Source organism: Pyrgilauda ruficollis, unplaced genomic scaffold (genome assembly GCF_017590135.1).
Source record: "Pyrgilauda ruficollis isolate IOZ18807 unplaced genomic scaffold, ASM1759013v1 scaffold16, whole genome shotgun sequence".
NCBI classification, from domain to species: Eukaryota; Metazoa; Chordata; class Aves; order Passeriformes; family Passeridae; genus Pyrgilauda; species Pyrgilauda ruficollis.
Genome location: NW_024514764.1, coordinates 1,992,008 through 2,014,200, shown reverse-complemented (window position 1 = coordinate 2,014,200; position 22,193 = coordinate 1,992,008). Strand labels below are relative to the sequence as shown.

General features: G+C 49.4%; 1 protein-coding gene across 4 annotated transcripts in view; it reads right to left on the bottom strand.

The window, feature by feature from the left end:
- Positions 1-463: 463 nt before the first annotated feature.
- TNRC18 (trinucleotide repeat containing 18) overlaps positions 464-22,193 on the bottom strand; it is a 55,207-nt gene continuing 33,477 nt past the window's right edge. For 3 of the 4 annotated variants that reach the window (XM_041462041.1, XM_041462044.1, XM_041462042.1), the window contains exons 15-28: positions 20,507-20,794; positions 13,230-13,469; positions 10,866-11,308; positions 9,877-10,041; positions 8,988-9,129; positions 8,529-8,646; positions 8,177-8,252; positions 7,714-7,822; positions 6,659-6,775; positions 6,219-6,383; positions 4,371-5,677; positions 3,852-4,088; positions 3,313-3,387; positions 464-2,745 (exon numbers count right to left, since the gene is read on the bottom strand). In XM_041462041.1, the coding sequence (XP_041317975.1) occupies positions 2,539-2,745; positions 3,313-3,387; positions 3,852-4,088; positions 4,371-5,677; positions 6,219-6,383; positions 6,659-6,775; positions 7,714-7,822; positions 8,177-8,252; positions 8,529-8,646; positions 8,988-9,129; positions 9,877-10,041; positions 10,866-11,308; positions 13,230-13,469; positions 20,507-20,794 (3,689 nt within the window). In that variant the 3' untranslated portion in view covers positions 464-2,538. The remainder of the gene's footprint in view (positions 2,746-3,312; positions 3,388-3,851; positions 4,089-4,370; positions 5,678-6,218; positions 6,384-6,658; positions 6,776-7,713; positions 7,823-8,176; positions 8,253-8,528; positions 8,647-8,987; positions 9,130-9,876; positions 10,042-10,865; positions 11,309-13,229; positions 13,470-20,506; positions 20,795-22,193) is intronic. The other variant, XM_041462043.1, reaches the window with a different exon arrangement.

The window sequence follows — 22,193 nt, the reverse complement described above, 5'->3', positions numbered from 1 at the left end:
CAACACCATGTTTTAGGACCAGCTGCACCTCGCTGTGCCAACTGGCAGGTGCCACCTCCCAGGGAAGCCCAAGGAGCCAGTGAGTGCCAGGCCTGGCCCTGACCTGGCCCCTGCAACACGGGAGGGTCTGGCCATGCCAAGCTCCTGCCTGTATGAAGTGCAGCTCGCACCAAAAAAGAGCAAATCCAGCGTTTCATCCTCAGCACATGGTGCCCTGAGCACCATAGCAGGGGGAGGACTCACACCTCCAGGCCACAGGCCCTGCCCAGCAAACACCTCTGCTCCAGCATCCAGTCCTGTCCATCGCTGCCACCAGCTCCCACAGATGGGTTCTCCCCAAAAAGCCACCAGGCACCTGGGCTGTGTCTTTCTCCAGGGCAGGGGCTGAGCCAAAAAGCCATCATTGCCACCAAGGGGAGAAAAACCTCAGGACAAGCGAGACAAAGAAAGATGCTTCGTTGGGTTGCTTTTTTTCAATTAGATTTTTTTTTTTTTTTTATGAAAAAAGATCACACGGAGTTCTCCAACAAACAGAATGCCAAAAAAATTGTTTTAAACAAAACATAAACAAAACAAAACAAAACGACAAAAACCTGGCTCTCCTTTCCTCTCGATTGTCTGAAATATCCTTGTGTTCCATAGAAGGCAGTGGGTTTTAAGTGCTTTCTATTTAACATTAGCATAAAATCTCTCTCGCGCGCTCTCTCTCTCGCTCTTTAAAATATGCTCACACAATTTGCTTCTAGAAGTACAGTACACTTTGAGCGTGGGGGGTGTGCCTGTTCCCAGATCATTTACAATCACAATCCAACAGGAAATAAAAAATAATATTCTAAACGTCAGACTGTGTTCATTTCTGCCGTTGTGGGTTTTTTTCTTTTTTTGTTTTTTATAATTTCATAATTTTTTTCACAGTTTTAAAAAGTTTATATTTATATATATATATTTATATTTATATTTATAATTAAAAAGTTGAATCCATTTAAAGACTTATAATACAGGAGGGCTAAAGAGTCTTTTGGTACATTAAAACTGTACAGGCTAGAACCGTCACTGTCCGCCGTGCCGAGGCGCCGGTGGCCCGGGGTGGAGATGGTACGAGCTCAGCACCATGTGGTTTGTTTAAAGGACGAGGGGTAACTCTGTGGGGCTGTCCCTCACCCCTGAGCCCCGGCCTCCATTCTCTGGTACGCAGCCAGGGTGGAGAGTTTCCAATCTGTCCTTGGCTTAAGCATCTCCCACCGGAGCCTGGGCCGAGCCGGGCCCCGCTCCGCGTCCCGGCGATCCGTAGTGCGAGTCGGGAGTTGCAAAGATCAGTGCGTCTCTTGGAGTTTTGTTTTAAGTGCAAGGATGGTGCGTCGTTCTCCTCAGGTTCTCCTCCAGTGTTCCCTCTTGCCAGGCGTAAGCCTGGAGCAGCGGTGGCGGTGCCGCGGGTCTGGCGTGTGCCCGAGGGGAGCTCAGCTCCTCCCGGATGGAGGGAGCTGAACGGTGCAGTCCCCGAGCCCAAGGTGGCAGCGGGGCTCTGGCTGTGGGAGCACCGTGGGCAGGCACAGCCGGGTTCACACGCTGCCCCCATTCCCTTCAAATGATGGGCAAAGCTTCCCAGCAGCTCCACGTCTCAGGCATGGCGGGTAAAGCTGGGTGAGGGATGCTGGAATCCAGTGGCCTCTGATCTCCTGCAAGCACCAAGCAGCAGCTTTTCCCAGTCGTTTCCTGCCCCTTCACTGCACGTTCTAAGATGAGGTCTCAGTTTGCCACGTGTCACCCCCCTTGCCACTTGCTCCCTCCAGCACCTTCGCAGGGCAGAAGGGGTGCAGAGCTGCAGAGGGTTCAGAGTGTTTGTTCAAGGCAGTGGCTCCTCTTCCACCTGGCTCCTCCCAGGCCAGAGGATTCTCTTCTGCCATCTCTGTGCTGGGGCCAGCCCTGCCCTGTCGTGCTCCACACGCTGCCAGAGGAGCCTCCGGGGAAAGGGAATGGCAAAAAGGCGCTGAGAGGATCGAGACGAGGCGCTGAGAGAGACTCATCTCCTTTCTCTTTCACCCTGTCCTTCCTATAAAGGGTCATGCGAAACTAAGCAGGAAAGGGAATATAAGGACGGAGAGAAGCGCACGCAGAAGGCAAGAGAGTCCTTCCACGTGCGGGTGGCTTCCGAGTTACTGATGGGGAAAAATGACACAAAAGGGATCCCTCCTGCCGGGGGGTCCCGCTGGTGAAATGATCACGAGACCCATGTGCTTTCCTGGACCAAAAGGAGGAAGGGAGAAGTTGGTCGAGTGTCACCTTACTTGAAGCCACTTCCAGAAGAGCCTCGGGGTTCAAGCACCACCACCACCCCCAATGGCATCTTCCTCGAGTCCTGTAACTGCTTCCCCAACCTCTTTCTTCAGCCTTCTCCTTCCTCCTCGCGTCTCTTGCGCTCTCCTGTCTGTAGTGTGACACAGAAATGAGCATTGAAAGAAACAATCATGTCGTCTGAACAGGCACGTCCTCAGGTTTGTCCCATCCCTTCCCAGGGGGTGGCATGTGTCCCCTGGGCGGTCAGCAGATGACAGGGACCCCGTCAGTGTTGAAGATCATGCCCGTGGTGGGCTCGTAGGTCCCTGCAAGGTAGTAGAGGTCCTCACTGTCTTGATATTTCTTTGTCTTTAGCATCTGTTCATATTGATCCAGACCAACAACAAGACATTTGTGTGAGATGGTCTGGACATCATTTTCATCCACGTGAGAGGACTGGTAGAGGGCTCTCTGCACAACAGAAGAGAAGGAAGGAGGTGGGAAAAAAAAAGAGCCATTAGATCACCCAGCATTTACAGCATCATCATCAGTAAGTAGGAAAAACACTCGTCATAATGGGATAGGACTCTGCTCATGCTCAAGAACATCTCACTCATCCCAACAGCCAGGCCAGAGGAGGGACCCTGAGAATCTGCACAGGCCCATGGACAGCCTGGACAATTCCTCCAGCCCACTGAGCCCGAGCCCTGGCTTTCACTTGGCTCCCACTGATGGGAATGCTGCAGCTGCCAAGCACACAGACAGGGAAATATGGAGGCCAGGGGTTCGCCATCCTCATTTCAAGGATGCAAATGCAAAGATGGGTGCTGGATACCAACTCCCTGTTCTTCCCCACACCCAGCACCTGCAGCTACTCCCATCCTCCCAGAAATATCCATCCCAAGTCCTGGGCACTGCAGACTTGGCAGCTGAGGCAAAAAGCAAGAGCCAGAGAAGTTTGGGGGGTATTTCCCAGCAGTATTTATTTGTTACAGGGTACCAAGTATTCCCTCCCAGCCTTCTCCCAGTCTCACCAACCTCCATAAAGTCCTTCCTCTGGTTGGATGCCTGCAAAGCTGTGGCCAGACTCCTGCCCGATTTCTGATCCCAGCGCTGTGCCCAAGAAAAGAGGAAACAGAAATGAAAACCTGGTGAATTTCTTGTTTTTCCATGCCATCACCTCTTGCCCACCACGTGCTTTTGGACCTTCAACCCCTGGCCACTGCTACTAGGAAAAAATCCTGCTGTAAACCAGCTGCACACATGTGCAAAATTCAGTGTTTCTGAGCACCAGGCTCATCCTTCTTACACTCTGAAGACTTGATCTGGCTCTTGACACTTTCTCTGGACCCACACAAGAGTCTTTATTTCCTAATACAAAGAAACCCACTCCTCCCTTCTTCAAGGGGCCAACACTGGGCTTGCCCACACCACAGGCAGCCCCCACAAGATGAAAGCATGGGGCCACCCCCTTCAGGGTACCAGTAACAAACTGGGCCTTGGCTGTTTTCTTCATCATTGGATACAAAAGGGAGCAAGGAGCTTTGCAGCCCTCTCAGCAAAGGAGTCCAGCCTACCTTGCCTTCATTGAGTTTCTTCCCAGGGTTGGTTTCTTCTGGGTGATAAAACCATTTGACTCGGACCACCATGTTGTTGCCCCAGGATTCCCACATGCTCTGGATCCGGCCAATGTAGGGCAGGTTGGGGCGGCCAGCGGAGAGGAAAACCGCGCAGTCTCCGATGCGGATGATCTCCTTGCCCCGCACGATGGCCTTGTAGAACAGCTTCCTGGCCTTCCCCTTCATTCCTCGTCTCTGCCAAGAGAGGATCATGCAAGAGGTCAGCCAGGGATTACCCACATTTTCCCTACACATCACTGTTTGCCCTGTCCCGCATGCATCCCTTTGCTGTTGGCAGAGCCACGGTATTCCCACAGGAATTGGGGCAGAGGGATACGACACACAGAATGGCTTCCCCAACACAGTGAAAGCCAACCCCCATCTCCCTGCACACTGGACACGCCAGCAGTTCCACCACCCTAGGAAAAGGGAAGAGGCACCAGAAGGCAAAACCAGTGCCGAGTGCCGAGCATTTACCTGCGTGGGCTTCCCAAACCACTTCCACAGCTGCCGTGCTGGGAGGAAAGCAGCGATCTTGGGCCTGTTCTCCACGGAGGGCAGGCGCTGGCGCTTGGCCAGCTCCTTGGTGGTGGGCAGGTGGATGCCCTCGCGCTTCTTGGGCCGGCTCTTGTTGCCGCTCTGCGGCGGTGCCGGCTGCTGCGCCGGCTGCTGCGCCGGCTGCTGCGCCGGCTGCTTCTGGCTCTGCGGGTGGGAGGACACCCGGGATTTCCCTGCCTGCTTGGTTTGCTTGGGTGGGAGGGTTTGCTGCACCGAGGAACTCGGCTGGGCCTCAGCTACTTCATCATCAGAGCTACAGGAGGAATCTTCATCCGTAGTGGACGAGGAAGAAGAGCTGGAGCTTGATGAAGAAGAAGTTGATGAGGTGGAGGAAGAGGAGGAAGATGAAGATGTAGAGGAGCTGCTGCTAGAAGAGGAAGAAGAGGAGGAGTTGGAGGAAGAGAGAGGGGTGGATGCTCTTGAGCTGGCTGAGCTGCTGTCCTGGGCTTCCCCTTGGTTCTTCTCAGCCTCCTCTTCTCCCTCTGACTCCGAGCTGCTGTCACTGCTGTTGCTCTCAGACTCCTCCACACCTGCTGGAGCTGCTGCCTTTTCTTCCTGGTCCTTTGAGGCAGCAAGGCTCTCTGCTGAGGCATCAAACTTTCCTCCAAAGCTGGCAGGGGAAGGGTCTCCCTCAGCCACCTTGGCTCGGGAAGATTTCTGCTTGCCCTCCACACTCACTGCAGCAGAATAGCCCAGCCCCAAGAGACTCTTCCCATCTCTGCGACTGGCCAGGTTTGAGTCCTCCAGCATCCTCATTGCCTCCTTCATCTTCTTTGTCTTTGGAGACATCACACCCTCATGGTCCAGCTTGATCAGGATTTCATTGTCATGCTTCCTCTGAGCCTTGACCATGGCACCAAACTCTTGTGTCTCTTCGGTGGGCCGCCCTTTCTTGGCCTTGGCTTTGGACACCGAAGCATCGCTGGAGCCAAAGGCCGCCAGCGTTCCCGGGAGATCGCTGTAGGGCTCTGTGCCGAGGATGCTGCCAAACACAGCAGGCTGGTAGGAGGATTGTGGGGGGCTGTGCAGCTTCGTGGAGATCTTCATTTTGCTGGCTTTTGACCGCTTTTCCTCTGTGGGAGCAGGAGAGCCTCCAGTTGGCAGCGGTTGCGATTTTTGTGACCCCTTCATGCTTGGCTTGCTCAAGCAGGCCGGCTTCTCTGGGACTGAGGAGGTAACAGGTGAAGACTCCACCTGATCCTTCTCTTCAGGCAAGGCAGCCTCTTCTGCAGAGGGGAAGAAACACAAAGACATGATATTATCCCTCCAGAAGGGCTTTATTAGCTCAGACACAACCAGACACCAGCGCTGACTGGTCTCTGGTCAAGCATGGCTTGTTCCTGCCTGCTCAGGTACCCCCAAAGGAGCACAGAGGGTGTCCTCACTGCTCACTGAACAGCCTGGCCTGGTGCCAACACTTGTGAGAAGTGATGGACAATGCCCAAGGGTGCCGCTTCAACTTCAGGAGAAGCAAACTACAAATCTCCTGCACCTTTGCACCTACTGACAGCTGCAGAAATGCTCAGCTGAAAAAGGGACTCTGCTCCACATTCCTGACTGACAGAAGGAGGCTGTCACAGCCAGCTTCCAAGCCAGCCTCCTGTAAACTGTAGCCACAGCAGAGTGAGATGCATGGGTGCTTTGCACTCAAGCAATGCATCCATCCTCACCCAAATCCTGCTCCAAGCAACAGCCCTGACTTGGAGAGAACAGTGGGGAGCTGTGCAAGGATTCCCTCAGCTCCAGGCCTGGCAGTGTGCAACTTACCAGCTTTGGCCTTGACACTTGGCTTTCTCCCTCGCCCTTTGCCCTTTGCCACTGGCTCTTCTGACCCCAGTGCAGCTCCCTCTTTTCCTTCTCCAGTGTCTTTGCTGGATTTACGGCTACGGCGCTTGGTGCTGGGCACCAAAAGGGCAGGGGAAGGCTCAGCACCTGGAACAGGTCAAAGAGATGTTCAAATGCTGTCAAATAACACATAAAACAAAGATGTGATAGAGTAAAAGTATCCCAACCAAATCTGCAACAGGGACTGGGCCTTTTTCCCGATGTGTGATATCCCACCCCAGCTCTGTGTTCTGTAATTGATGGTGCAATCTTTGTGACTAAAAGTCTGTGAACTTGTCCCAAAATTTGAGGAAAGCACCCCAAAACTCCATATATGTCAGAGTGGGAAGTGTCTTGCAAAAAGACTGAACAGCAAGACTCACACTGGATCTTGTAGTCAGGTGGGAGAAGCCGAATGTGAGACAGTGGGATGCGTCCCGTGTCCCCGTCATCAAACTCTACCGTGATGAGATCACCATCTTCCTCCAGATCCAGGGTTCCTGTGGGATGGGGGAGCAGAAGATGGGATTAGCAACAAACATCAGAGTACAAACCCATTGTAAGGGAAGTGGGGACATGGGGAAAGGCAGGGGTGCTGTACCAGCTGCAAAGCACCCGCTTCACCTTTCCCAGGCTGTGCAGGGAGGGCACAGAAGACTCACTCTCCAGTGGAAAGTCCCTGATAACACTAAACCAGCCCACTCAGTATGAAATTCCCCATCAACAGCACTGCTCCAGAACATAACAGCCATTCCAGTTTGACTTCCCACCTCTCTCCACTATTTCCCTTTGTTCTTGCAGAAATTCACTTTTCTCCTTTCATTGAAATATCTTTCTTTTAACCTGCATTTCGTAACTACTCTCAGCCATCATAAAGTGCTGCTTTTCACTTTCTCCAAGAGAAATAAGCTGTGTTCTCACCCCCTCTTCTTGCATCAGCATTACTAGTTTATACATCATACGTAATTATTCCCTTTTACATATGTGGTATGACCAAGAGCCCAAAAACAAGACCAGCCATGGCAGAATTGTCCTGAGCCATTCAGGACAATTCAGCAACTTTCTAATGGGACCAGACTGGAGAGTTTCGTGTCAGAGCAAAGTTTTGAGCGTCCATGTCCAGGTGATTTAGAAACCTCCACAGCCTTAGACATAATTGATGCCTGGAATAAATTCTGACTTTCTGAAATATATTAAATATCCTTGATATATTTAAGTTCCTAAATTGCTTGAACCTATTCCTGAACCTGCAGGATGTTACTAAATCAGCATCATTAATGAGAGGGGCATGACCTGGAGGAGAGAACAAGCCAGGCTCTGACTTACAGGACACTCACAGCAGAGATCAGGGCTTCCCCAGACAAGCCTGACATCCCTGAGGACACACAGGGCTGAGACATGCCAGCTTCACAGCACAGAGCAGCCAGGGTGGCCTTACCTCGGACAACTGTCCCCGGGTAGAGGCAGCGGTACTGCTGGCTCCAGTAGGCTGCAATCCTCGTGCCCTCGGGCAGGAACCTCACTGAAGGGGGTTTCACATCAATGATCTGCTCAGGGCAAGAGGAAGGCAATTACTGAACACCCCGCCACCAGCACAGACCATCCCACCACGCCTGGCATGGAGCAAAGCAGCTCTGGAGAAGGCAAGGGACAGTTTCCCTGCTGGGGAACGGCCTCCTGTGTGCTCACAGGAGGAAGGAAGGACCACTCCTGCTGGAATACAGGACTAGTGCCTGCTGCCAGCGGGGAAGTGAGCGCAACAAGGGGACTTCTGCCCACACTGACCATGGGGCAGGACCACGATATCCCTGCAGCTGGAGGAGGAGAGATCTTCCAGCTAGCCTCCCCCACCCCAGAACAGGCCATGGGCATCGAGGACAGGCACCTTTGGCAGCACATACCGCTTCCTGCAGGAGCTGCTCCAGGCAGTAAATGTGGGGACGGTTCCCCCTCTCGCCCTCCACCACCACCCGGTATCTGAAACACAAAGGCTGGGTCAGACAGCACATGGGAGACACCACTCCCACCAGGTAACGCCTCCCTCTGATGGGAGAGGATGTGAGAGCACTTAATGAGAGATAATTGGATTTCCCTCAGTGCTGATAAACCAGAGTGGACTCTCCTTCCCTCCCTGCCAGACACTGTCAGTCTCTGGGCAGCCAGCTCCATCACAACCCCCAAAATGATCCATGCAGCAACTATGTCCCCATTTTCTGGCAGATCCCAGGTGGATACAGCAGCCCCTCAACTCACATGTCTGGTGAATGCACAGTCTTGACATGCCCAGCGTAGAGCAGTTTGTCATCCATGGGGATGAGGACACGCAGGCCATCCTTCAGCTCATCCTTGTCAATGATGCAGGAGCGGGGAGCTGTGAGGTGTGGGAGCAAGATGGGGATTAGAGGGCACCACAGATGGGAAAGGGACAGTGAGGGGAGAAGGAAACTTCCTATTCCCAGCATCAGTCCCCTCTCTTGGTAATAATAACATACCAGTAAATGAAAATAGGGCAACTCAGAGACTGGGCTTCAACTAGATGTCACAGTGAGCCATGCTGATCAGGCTTAGTTTTTACTGAATTGACTGAAAATGTGGTATCTCCACCCCAAAGACTCATGGCTTTGGATGAGGAATGTGAAAGCAGCACAGTTGTCCTCTGAGCAGCCCTGGGAAACCTGCCCAGTTCCCCTACCTATTGAATCCTGTCCTTACCTGGTGTGGGTGGCCTCTCAACCAGCATGCTCAGTGGGATGTTCTCATCCTCTGAGAAGCTGCTGTCTTGGTTGGGTTCAAAATCCTCCTCTGCTGCCATGCTCTCCATGAGCTTGCTGACAGCTCCTCCTTTCCCTCGGTTCTGCAGGACAGCAAGCAGCACATCAGCTGGATCCCACAGGAAACAGCCTGATCCCATCTCACCTCCCTCCAGCAAAAAATAACCTGAGGATATCAGGACAAACCTGTCTCCATCCTCAGGATGGAGAGTTAAGTGGGTGTACCCAGATTTTTTGCTGCCTTCATCCTCCAAGCATCACCAGCAACTGACCAAAAGCTATTCCCCACATCCTCACTCTGAGAGGTTGGGGGAGATGCTATGGAGCTGTAGTTTTGCTCTGCAGTCACCACAGTGCTCCTGAGCCTCTGCCTTCATTGAACAGGCACCAGGCACTGGTCCTATTTCTTCTCCAGTCTCCATGATATGTTCCTTGTTGTTACACACAGACCATAAGCATCACACAGAAATCATGTGAGAAGACAGCAATGTGTGCTATGAGAGATGGCAGGCTACAGCAGGAGCAGGAACCAGCTGTGACCCAGTGCTGAGCAAGGTTACTCCATCACCATCTCCTTGGTCCTTGCTGTCCATGCAAGCTCTCCTTCCACCCCATGGCAGCCTTAGAGAAAATCCTGCCTGCTCACTAATTTGGGGGATGAAGGCAAATGAACACCAGATGGTAGCAGCAGGTACTATGAGTCTTCCTTGGATTTTAGGCTTTTCAAACCAGCCCTTTGCCTGTAAAACACCCAGCAAAACCTGCACCTCTGCTTTCCCTCCCTCATGCTGCAACAGTCCAGTCCAGCCATACTAGAACCAGTCCCTCACCTCTTTTTTCACCTCCTTGGCTTTCACCTTAGCTTTGCTCTTCTTGGTGGAGCCCAGGGCACTTGCCAGGCTGACCCGAACATCAGAGGGGGAGCTGGGGATGCCAGGAGGAGACATGGATGAGGAGGAGGAGCAGCAGGGCGTTTCTTTACCCTTCTTCCGCTGCTAAAAGTAAAACAAAACACTTCCATCAGTAAAGAGAAGATTGGTAAAGATCTGGGTCCAAGGAGAGGGAAAAGGTGGAGCAAGGCAGGCAATGCACAGGTAGGATGATGTTCAGCCAGCAGTTAGTTCACTGCCCACATCACATCCTACATCTCCCAGCTCTGCTTTCTGGCTTCACACATTTTTGGAAGCGCCTTTCATTACAGTGGAGAGCAACTCCTGCCCATCAAATCTTCCTCCAAAGAGCTCCAAGAAGATTCCAGTTGGCCTCATGTCACAACTAACTTGTCTAACTCTCTCCATCAGTGTTCTTCCATAACACTGCCATGAATTGAACTGGAGCCAGAGGGAGCCAAGCATTCAGCTTAGATGAAAAGCCAGTAACCCAGAGACCACTGTCACCCCCAGCCAGGGACAGACCTCAGAAGTCACCATGTAAAAGGGGAACAGCCATAAAGGCCACGCTGGGGGCCACAGGTCAGCAAGAGGACAACCTCATGCAGAGAGTGGGAGAGAGATTTCACAGGATCTGTTTTAATGCAGGATCATCAACTCTGGCCACCCAAACAGAATGGATTTGGGACACGGAGGGTGACAGAAGTAACCAGCCCCATTCAAACATAACAAGCTTTTACCACCTGCAAGTCAGATCCAAGTCTGACAGAGCCTCCAGGTGCACATGGGGCTGACAGGGGTGACAAGGAGCAGCCAAACAACTGCTGAGACAGGACTCAACTCTCCTCTACCTTAGTGGAATTGACTGCTCTCCCTTCACCCTCAGCTCCCAAGCATCCCAACACCGATCTGGCCAGCACGATCCTCACCTTGCTTAGCTCCTTCCTCTCCTTCCCCTTGCTGCCCTCCTTTTTGGGGCTCATGGGGGCCCCCTTGCCACAGCGCCCAGGTTTGGAGACGGGGGTGGAGCTGGCAGGCGCCGTGGATGTCAGCATGGCCGAGGACGTGGTGGCGTCGTGGAGGAAGATCCGCTCGCTGCGGCGCCGGTTCCACAGGTCGTCATCGCTGGCCTCCAGCCCAAACTCAAAGCTCAAGTCCTTAGGGGATTTAAATTTCTTCAGCTTGCGGCCTTTCTCAGCCCCCAGCTTGGCCTTGTCAGCGCTCCCAGATGTGGAGTCAAGGCTGCTGGGGGCCTGGCTGGGCGGGATGCTGCTGGGCTCCAGCGGCCCCTTCTTCCCACGCAGCAGCCCTGAAGGAGACTTCTTCCTGATCTTGATCTCGCTCTCCGAGTCGGTGTACTCAAACTCTGTCCCTAGGTGCAAAGGATTGAACCATCAGTCAAAGCCCTGGCTGAGCCAAGAGGGGACACATCCTGCTGGAAACTTCTGGGCTCCATGGAAGGTGCTGTGCCTGCTCAGTAGAGCTCTTGGCTGTTCCTCTTTCCAATCCCCACATCCCTCAAACCTCCATTTCTGACCCATGAAACACTGGAAATTCCCTGGAAGTAAGCCAGCCCTGCTCCAAACCAGAGCCCAACAGTTCAGGCAGTGTTGTTCAGTGTGTTCCCTGCCTCCATTTTCTCCCTTCTCCCACAGGCAAAACTCTGCAGGGAAGCTCTGAAGAGAAAATATACTTTAACATGCCCCTCCTCAAAAAGGAACTGCTCAGCTGAAACCAAGCATAAACCCCACAAAGCTGATCCCTCCTTCTCTCCTGGTGGGAGCCCTCTCCAGTTTCACCTTTGTTTCAGGAGAACAATGTCTTTTAACAAATGGAATAAACCCAGATTTCAAGCTTATTTTTTCCCATTGGCCAACAGACACCATAGATCCTTTTACTGGCTCAAGGAGTCTCCTTAAAGTCAAGAGAGGTAAATGATCTTTTGTCTGTGGCAAATGGAATTCCCCTCACATTGGCCTTTGCTCAGCACCATGAGCACAGCAGTGCCCAGAGGCCTGAAATACTGTAGTAATGCCAAGATGTTCCCCATCTTCACTGTGTTCCCCTGAACCTGATAAAGGAAAGCAAGATCAGGTTTCCAGGGGCAGAAGAGAAACTGAGAAAGCACCTACACATCCAGCAACATGGGCAGGAGGTAAGTAAACAGCATTCATGTGGGAAAATGAAAATGTACATGGCACAAGCAAGGAAAGCATCTTCTCTTGGTCCTTCTCTCAAGTACACTCACTTTCCTGGGTAAATTCAGTCTGCAGGACACTGCTCTCATCTTCTACCCAATCCTCTTCCCCTGAGACAGCCCCAGCATGGAGAGAAAAAGAGCCAGCATGTCAAAAACAAAGCTGGCAAAGCTCAAAATGAAAAACCCACTGGAAATTAAAACACTCCTTCTCCTCTCTCAGAACTTCATGAGGTAATTTCTAGATGCTTCCAGTTTCGAGGAGGGCAGATTACAAGACAATAAATTCTTAGCAGAGGCTGTTGGAACAAGTTGGCAAAAGCCTAATATAGCATGGAAACAGTGCTAAAACAAGCCAGGCTCCCGAGGAGGACATCATTTTCCATTCTGAAGCATGCTATAAATTCCATTATCACTTAATAAATATTAATAGAGAATTTATAAATGGAACCCATATAGATCTGTCTGACCAGGAACAATGTCACCAATGGGCACTTGTTCAGCAGGGCATGGGGAGAGGAAGAAATGAAACTCCCAACCCATTGAAACTGAGACAGAGGCAGGGCAGAAACCCAGACTCTGGCACTGCAAGCACATGAGCAGAGGAAGGAATGCTCGTTTCAAGTCTCTCTGGCTGGTTTCTATAAGGAAGCTGATGGGATGGGCTGATGGAAAGAGCTTTTCTTCTGCTTGGGTGTCTGTGCTTCCCTTGGGTATCCAACATCAGCTGCATTTAGCACATGCTTCCTTCTCTAAAATTTAACAGCACTTCACTGCCTTCTGCACTCTGTCCAAGATCCCACTGCTTCCCTTTGCAGCATGTCTTGTTGAGAATGTGCCAAGTAGGAAAAGAGGAAACTTTGACATAGCCACAGCTGTCCCTAGGGAAGCCACGGCTGCAGCTGCTAACCTGCCATGTCCATGACTGGCTTTTGTCTCCCTATCAAGCCACTTTCCCCACCTTCAGCACCAGGACCAAGCTGCCAAATAACAAAAAGGCACCTCGGTGACTAGGTACACAACCTGCTCTCTTGCAGCACAGCTGGGACCTCCCAAACCTTCCACCTTGCCCCCACAGCACCAGCATGGAACTCACCCATCAGGCTCTGCCTCTCCTCCTTCTTCTTCGCCTTCTGCTTGGCCTCCAGCTGGATGATGGAAAGTGGAGGGGGAACGATGGGGCTGGGCATGGCGCTGGCAGCAAACCTGGCCAGAAGGCCCAGGCCACTCTCATCCAGGGCAGGTGATGACAGCCTGTCTGTGCCATCTGTGCCATAGTCCTCTGCTTCCTCCTCTTCCTCCTCATCATCGTCGTCCTCCTCCTCCGAGCTGGAATCTGGCACGCAGAAAACAGGAAGCCCGTTACAAATCTCACGGAGTTGTGCACCAGCCACATTCCCAACCCGAACCGCACCTCTCCTGCTGCTCTGTGCCCACCAAAGTGGCACTGAGCCACCCAGGACTGAGTCGCAAGATGCTGGCCATGGGCACACACGTGTCCTTGCAGCCATAGAGCCGGTGTCACCCTGCCTGCCACCACCCTGGAAGGACACAGCAACACAGGGTACGGCAAAGACAACCCACTCAGGGCAAGAGAGGGAAGAGCAGGGTGTTGGCAGATTTGAAAAGGATGCCAGGCACCCCTTCCCTACAGCTTTCAGGAGGAATTAAAAGCTTAATTCCTTTGAAAATCCCGACCTGGGAGCTGTGGGATTCCCCTCCCACCCACCAACACTTCCTCCATCATGAAATCCATTAGTGTAATCAGAACCAGAGATCAGCAGGGAAGGGGAATACCAGAGAGCGGCCTGTGCCATGGCGGGAGGCAAGGGGAACACGGGGAGGAGAAGGGGCAGGAAGCAAAAATGCAAAGAGGGGGGGAGAAATAATAATTCGAAAGCAATGGATTTGGAATGCATAAGGGAGGAAAGTGTAGGTAGTGTTGGAGACAAGGAGCAGTGTTTGAACCCTGTGCCTCAGAACTCTCTCCATGCCTTTCATTTCCTTCTCTACAGCTCAGGATAGGGAAGCCTGGCTCAGCGCAGGCAGGAGGAGCTGCCCACAGCCAAAATCTAATTCTGGCAAAGAAATCAGCCTCACTGCCTGCCTCAGCTGGCACCTGCAGAGCAGTGGGCTGAGGGTTTCCTCTAGGGTGTGTACACAGCAGGTATTTTGGGGGTAGATGCTCCGAGAGTGACACCTCTCCCTCCCTACAGCGCTTCCCAAGAGTCTGTCAGCAGCTCAGAGGCAATTAATTTTAACAGCATCTCATCCAGTGAGTGCTGGTGAGCAAGCCACTTCAAATTCACAAATTCACATACACCACACATACACACTTATACACACACATATATGAGCAAACAGATCTATAAAAATAGATATATTTAACTGTGAAAAGTGGGTCTGGAAAAGATATTTCATTTCTTTTGAAATTGAGGGCTTAAGTAGGATCATTGAGGCTGCTGGAAAATTTCCACCACTAGCAGGAGCTCTGTTCTGAGCCCACTCCCCAGCTCCTACCAGCCACTATCCTCGTGTCTGAAATCCAGCCAAATGAGAAACCAGATCCCTTCAAAATGAGCTGGAATGAACATGAAAATCCTTTTCTTTTCACATATGCCCTCTGGGATAGATAAAAACGTCCTCAACACTTGGTTGCTCAGAAGAAAAAAAATACAATAACACAAGTGTTATTTTTCCGTGATATTAGAGAGAACAGGAATATCAGAAAACAATGTTCTCATCCTTGTATTTTATCAACTGAGGTAACTGGCAGCTTTTTTTGCCTTTTTTTTTAACATGGATGGCTTATCTCTGTAGCATACATCTGATAGTCAGAGAATACTAATTTTTAACTGCATAAAAATTCCTTCCCCATTGCAGTTGCTCAGACTCGTTCCTTGTGAAATAAAAATGCTACTAAGCCTACAGTCCTGCAGTCAATACCAAGAAATCCACAACCCTGTTCGCTCTTTGCATAAAAACCACATGCAAAAAAAAATCCACAGCAAATTGGGATCAGATTCCTTCCCCTAACAGAAAACGGGTCACAACTGCTGTTTTTACATCACATTTTGCCAAAGAGAAAACAAATCCAGATGAACTTTATTCTGAGACGTGAAAACCACCTGCCTGAAAAGCAGTAAAACCATGCCTGAGTTCAGTGACATGCTGTGGGGTAGCAAGACCTTCTGCATCCATCCCACCTAGCTCTGAGATTCAGCAATTTTCAGCAAAAACAGGGGGGAAAAAAGAAAAAAATCAACCTGTACAGCCCCTCATGCCAGATCTGAGAGCTGGCTGAGCAGTGAGTGACTCAGTGAGCAGCTGGGGAGGAAAATGGGGGGGAAAAAAAAGGGAAAGTTTGCAGGAAATCCATGACCAGCCCAGCCCCACTGGTTCAGCCACATGGACTGCCCAACAGCACCATTCCTCCAGCACTTACACGCTGCATGTGCAAGGGCAAAAGGGTGCCCAGCAGCTCCAGAATTTCAGAGGCACTCAGGTAAAACAGATTTAAAAGCCAGGATGGCAGTGGCTGCTCCTCAGGCTACAGAAAATGCACAGCACAATGAGGTGCGTGGTGGTTATTCCAAACTCCTGCTCATACACGGTGTCACGCTACAGAAAGACAACTGAAGACAGTCCCTTGTCAGCATTTCTACCACAACACTTACATTTTTATCTGCAGGAGATACAATTTCCAGCCTGAAAATAACCCCATTTAACACATTCACAGCACAGATCTGTCCTCCTCCACCTCTCACGGCGAGGATAGATCTCGCTAACCCCACTCCACATGCACAACACAATCCCTGCTCCTCTTCTTTCTGATTTTCCAAGGGACAAAAAGTAACAAATGAAGTAAAAAGAAGACATTTGGGGCTCTGCTCCAAGCCCACATGCTTCTAAAGTAAGTCCCCAAACTTCTGGCCATGGCGGCATGGTGCTCTCTGTCCATCTGTATGGCTCCTGGGAGAGACTAGTGCCTGTATTTAATGGGAAGCAGAAGTTTTATTCCTACTGTACCCAAAATATGTGTGGGTTTAAAATTAACTATGCACAGATGCCTTTACACAATTGAAGCCTCAATTTTTTTTTGTCCTGAAAAGGTGATTTTTAGCTAGCAAGGGAGAAAAAGACTTTTTTTTTAAAAATAATTTTTTCCTTCAATGGTAATCCTGTTAACACTGAGAGAGGGTAAAGGAAAAAATGCTCAAAGTTAAAAAAATCCTTTCTAATTGACATTTTTAAGAGCATGTATATGTGTGTATATACCCACACACGCAACCACACGTGTACATACACAACTCCACAGCCAAAACAAACAATACATTCATATTTAAATGCTACTGATGCCACATAAACTGGAGCCAAAGATTATTTTAATTTTTACCTGCACTGAATTAAAACCCAAACCCAGTAAAGAATACTAAGTTTTCTCGTTGCTTTTAACAGCTAAGCTGCCATGGTATTTTACTGTAGGAGAGCAGTAAATGAAGATTTGTTAATGATGAACAGAAATTGGTTAAGCAATTTGGTTTTTAGAGACTGATGTATGTAACAAGACGGGTTGAGGGGGGTGTGAAGAGGAAAGGCTGGGGAAGGGAGGGAGTAAAAACACACACTTAAAACAGTCATTTCACATTGTAAAAATAAATAGCATGATTTTCTCATAACACCAAGCAGGTCTACAGCATACAAAGCAGGCTAAGTACAGGCAGACTTTAGACAGCTACTGGGTCATTAACATCTGATTTCTGCAATCTGTCCAAATTCTGGAGGTTACTTATTTTTGAGTGTCCAATTTAAGACTGTACCTTTTTTTTTTTTCCAGATAAGCCAATACTCATCATTGGAAGATTCTTCTCCTCGACATGTGCTGTGCTGTTGACTCCAGAAGTGCTTATAAAAATTTAAAAATATTACAACTATCACAAGGAATGTGTAGGGAACTGGTTACCTATCACTGTTGTTATTTTAAATTGGGGTAAAATCATCCTCCAAGTCAGGAAAAAGAGAACAGAGAAGAAGGTACTAAATTCTTAAGGAAAACAGAGTATAGAGGAGGAGGACTTATGGGTCTTTGGTTTCAGAAAGCTCAAGGAATTACCTATCCTGATGGGCTTTAGCCCACATTAGCAGTTTCCTCTCCAAGGTGACTGGATTAAAAACCACAAGCTTTGCCTCTTATCAGAATGGCAACGTGAAGTTTGGTCTGTAAGAAAGCAGAGTGTCCCCCCGATCTATGTCTAACCAGATGACAGAAAGCAGGTCCTCCTGCAGCTAATCCCACCTTTGACACAGACACTGCAGGGCCAGGGCCAGGCAATACCCCTGACACAGGGACATTTCTGCACCGTGGTCCAGAAACCTTTAAGGTTTGCATCTCGGACTCATCTGCAAATCCTTGCCCTGGCTGGGCTAAAGGGTTCTCCAAAAGTAGTTCTGCAAGCAGCAAAGCATTTCTGGAGTCCTCAGGCACACACACACGTGCAAACCTTCCACGTGAGACTCTTCAAGGACAGAGGAAAGCTGAAAGCGGACAGCAATCATTTTCAAAATTAAAATAACCAAGAGAATGCAAAGAGCTACGTGTCATTATTCACGGAGGCAACATCGAAACGTCTGAAGCTGACAGATGACATAAAGAAAAGTTATTTTGCCTACCTACATAACAATGGTCAAGGTTCAGGTTCATGGCTAGTGACCCTCGCTGAGAAGTGTCTGCCCTACAACCAGCCAACCACTTTGCTTCTTTAGTGCAGCGTGAGAGCAAATGCAAGAGACCGACACAGACATTCAAAGCATCATGGATAGGGGCAGGGGTGAAAGGGTTGGTCAAGCAGCTGCAAGGAGAAAGCGAGCACTTCTAGAAAAGCTGAGGTTATTAATCGGTTTAGTATTCAGGGAAAGCCATCAGAAACCCTATTACCCAAATATCCCTTCAAGAAATGCTTCTGACCAAAAAAAAAAAAAAAGAAGGGAAAAAAAAAAAACCAACCAAAAAAAGAAATTCATTTGCAGGAAAAAAAAAAAAAACAAATTGTAACCAATAATCCCTTCCCACCTCCCTCTCCATACCCACCTCCCACCCCAGGGGGTTTTGCATCTTTGGTTTCCCCACCATTAAATGACACCCCAATGGGATTTACAATGCATTTCTCCATTTGTTTCAGATTCCCCAACCTCCTCCCATACCCCCTCCCCTCCCCAGATTTTATCCCATAAAACTGGGATTTTTTGTTTATTTCTTCTAACAAAAGCAGACAGGTTACTTGAAAAATAGACAAAGGGACAAGTTACCTCTCTGCTTACCTGGAGCAAAACCAAAAAGCAAACCCAAAACCCCCCTCAAGAACTTGGCACCTAAAAGGGATTGATATCCTCAAAATTTCCAACAGCAGCAAAACAAACAAAGAAAAGATGCAGGAAGGAACAAGGAAGGGAAGAATGGAAGTTAACGCAGACTCTTCATGGAAATGTGGTGGCCTTACATAAAATTCAGTATCCCCACAACTTTTTGGGCACTCTAAAGAACAATTTTTCTTTTTTTTTTTGACACATGTATTTCTCTTTTGGGTTTTCTTTGAAATGCATTGGTGGGTCCAGCCCAGAGCCACATCAAAACAAATCAACATTCTGTATCTTTCTGCCATGTTCAATAATTTTCTTTTTTCTTTTTTCTTTTTAGGTTTAATTATCTTCCTTTGGAGGTTGGGTTTGGAGGGAAGAAAAAACCAAACAGGTGCACAAAGAAAATTAACATCAAAAAACTCAGAAAATAAAAAAAAAAAAAAAAACCCACAAAACAAAAGCCAAACTATCCAGCCCTGTTTTTCAATTAACAGCCCTGAGCAGTGTAAAACACTAAAAAGCTTTTGCTGGGCTACATCCAGCTCTGCCATGTAACTTAGATAACAACTGGGGATGCTCTTGCTTTGCATTCAGCCCAGCCAAGCTAGTTTCTTTCGGGAGCTGAGGGCTCATTAAAATGACCTTTCCCCATGATTATTATTTAATGAGTGCGCTCTAAAACAGAAACCCCTTGTGTCTCTGGAGGAAAAGTCTCAAGTAATCTCTTTTCCCACTGAAGTACTAATGACAGGCTGACAAAAAAAAAAAAAATAGCTGCAAGAAAATAATTGGATTGAGGGTGAGGGAGGGAAACTGGAGAGTCAAATTTAATGCAGTAATTGCCACATCCCTGAGCACCGTGGGTTACGTCTGGGTATCTGAAAAAAAATAAAACCTACCACCCAAAAAGAGACACAAAAACTTCACATTTGCGTTTTAAAAAATTAAAAAGAAAAATTTCTGGCTGTTAAATACACCCTGCACCCTCCTGCAGCAGCAACAAGGAGTCAGTGCCTCCGTGTTTTATGTGCCTGCCTGGAGATAGTCTATCAGCAAACAAACTGAGAAAGATAGAACTAAAAATGGGTGAACAAAAAAAAAATTAACTTAAAGGGGTTGGGGGGAAAGGGGGAAGCCTAAGCTTTATCTGGACAAAGGCAGCAGGGATATTTGAATAATAGAGAGTACCCCAGACTAGGTTAATTCCAGTTCTACTGATGGGGAGTGGGAGCAGGAGGGGGATGCAGAGCAGGATGGAGTGAAGCAGCAACCTAATCGCCTGATAAGAGACACAGCAAGAGAGACAAGGTACACAGGTTTAGTTAAAAATGAACTCGGTATGTTTAATAAAGCTTGGTAAACCAAATTGCAGTACAAACATCAAGTCACACGGCCACACAACAGTACCCCGGTAATAAACAAAAAAAAAAGAAAAAAAATGGGGAGGGGAAAAAAAAAAGGGGGAGGGGGATAAAAGAAAAAGGAAAAAAGGAAGAAAAAAAAGGGGGATAATAAACAAGAGGTGAAAAAGAAAAAGGAGAGGAAAATAATAAAGGAGGGAAAAAAGGGGGAAAAGGAGGAAAGTAATTTAAAAAGCTCCTTTCAAACTTCGACAAGGCTCATGCCAAAATAAAATAATAATAATAAAAATAATAATAATAATAGTAATAATAATAATATAATGGTGGTGGCGGCAGCAAGGAAAGAAGTGAGGTTAAAACTGAAGGGAGGAAGGGAACAGGAAAGCAGGGAGAGGCGGACACTAAAACCCAGTCGATATAAAAGCTCTAAAAGAGCCAGCCCGTAAAAATATCACAATGATACAGATACAAAAAGGATAAAAAATAACCGCTGGGGTGATAAAGCAGGCTACGCTGCCAAGGACAAAGATGGCCGCCCTGGCTCCGACCATCAAAATGGCTGACCCCAGCCTGCCAGGCCCTTCGCCCCCGCCCCGCTCCCTCACGGCCGCGGCACGGGGTGCCTTTGGGGGTGCGTTTGCTATAAATTAATAACCTTGATCGAACGAGTCCTCCGAGGAGTCGCTGAAGGAAGATCCCGCCTCGGCCTCCCTCAGCAGCAGGCAGAAGGGCTGCTTCCGCCCCGCCGCCGCCTTCGGCCTCAGCGGCCGCCCGGCCACCACGGCGCTGCGCGGGGCCGCCCTGGGGCCGCCGGCCGCCCGGCCGCCCTTCCTGGCCGTCGAGCTGTACAGGCCAGGCGGCCGCGGCTTGGCAGCGGACGGGGGCTGCGCTGGCCACTCGTCCCTCAGGGATCCCTCCTCCTCCTCCTCCTCCGAGTCCGTATCTGTGGTCAAAGCGGGTGGGAAGAGCGTTACATCACCGAATAGGGGTTTGGGGATTTTAGGGGGTTTTGGTGCCACCACTGTCCACCCCTGCCCAGGTGCTCCATCATAAGCCTTGAGCTCAACAAACATAGAAATTCCTTCTTTCCATCACAAACGGACATTCTCTACTTCCTCGTCCTCCCTTAAGATCCAAGGAGTGTTTTTAGCTTGGCAGCAGAGAAATGAAGCAAACATTTCCACTATGAAAATGTCCACTGAAGGCACAGCACTGTCAACAACTGGACCATCAACCTGAATTTGTCTTGGCTACGGTGATATTCAACACTCTTGACCTGAATCGCCTTTTCTACATGCACCAGCCCTCGCAGAGGGTTTTCAACACGTGTGGTTGGAGCAAGCCCAGCTGCCAAGAAGGCAGGATGTCTAACTCCAAATGTCTGGCTCCAAACACGCTGCCCCAGATGCTCCATGGCGTACGCCACAGAGGAGCAGGGACCAAGGCGCTCCTTGGTCAGTGAAGCATGGCTTTACAAAGCAGCTAAGCCTTGTGGGAGGTGAGAAGTTATCCAGCCATCCCGTCTGGCATCTGATGAGAGGGACAAAAAGCACATGGATGCAACAGAAGTGGGTGTACATTGTCACCTCCCCGTTTGTGGACATGCCCTCAGCTCCACAACATTACAGACATTGTGGCATCACTCCCCAACTCCACTGCACTGTCCTGTGGAGAGGAAGACATGAAGAATGGCAGGTTTAGGAAGCTCAAAGCCCAAATACGCAAATTATTTTGGACACCTGACTTTTCTTAAAATCTGTAAGATGCTCAGTTTGCCCTTTGGATCTATGCCCAAAGTTTTCAGGACTCCTGGTAAACAATCCTGAGGTCAGGAAGCAAAAGGACTTGGCACCAGTCCCGTTTCTCCTTCTCCACATGAGCAGTTCAGCAATCATAGGAGGTGCTGCCATATGCTCAACCTGTCTCCCCAAATTCACCATGCCTGAGTGACCAAATGACAGGCTGAGGCCCTTCCCTGGAACCTGAACACAGCTGAAAAACCAAAGCTGAGCTGTTTCTTCAGTCGCAACAATCCTGAGCTGAGACCTGAGAGACAAAGGGGAACACTCCTACACCAGCAGAATCACTGGATAGTGGTCAGATAGAAGCTCTCTTAGGTCTGGAAGGGAGTTTTTGTTCATGAAACCACAGTGCCAAGTGTGAAGGCACTGTAAAAGCACCCTCTGCCATGAGCCAAAGCTTTAGCTCCACCAACAGCCCATCCTTTCTCTTCCCATTAGCTCCAGAGCCCACAGTTCAGGAGACACGTGTCTGTCCTTGGGAGTAAAGCACACTCAAGAACAAAACTGCTGGGTAGTGCGTACAGCACAATAAGCCAAAAG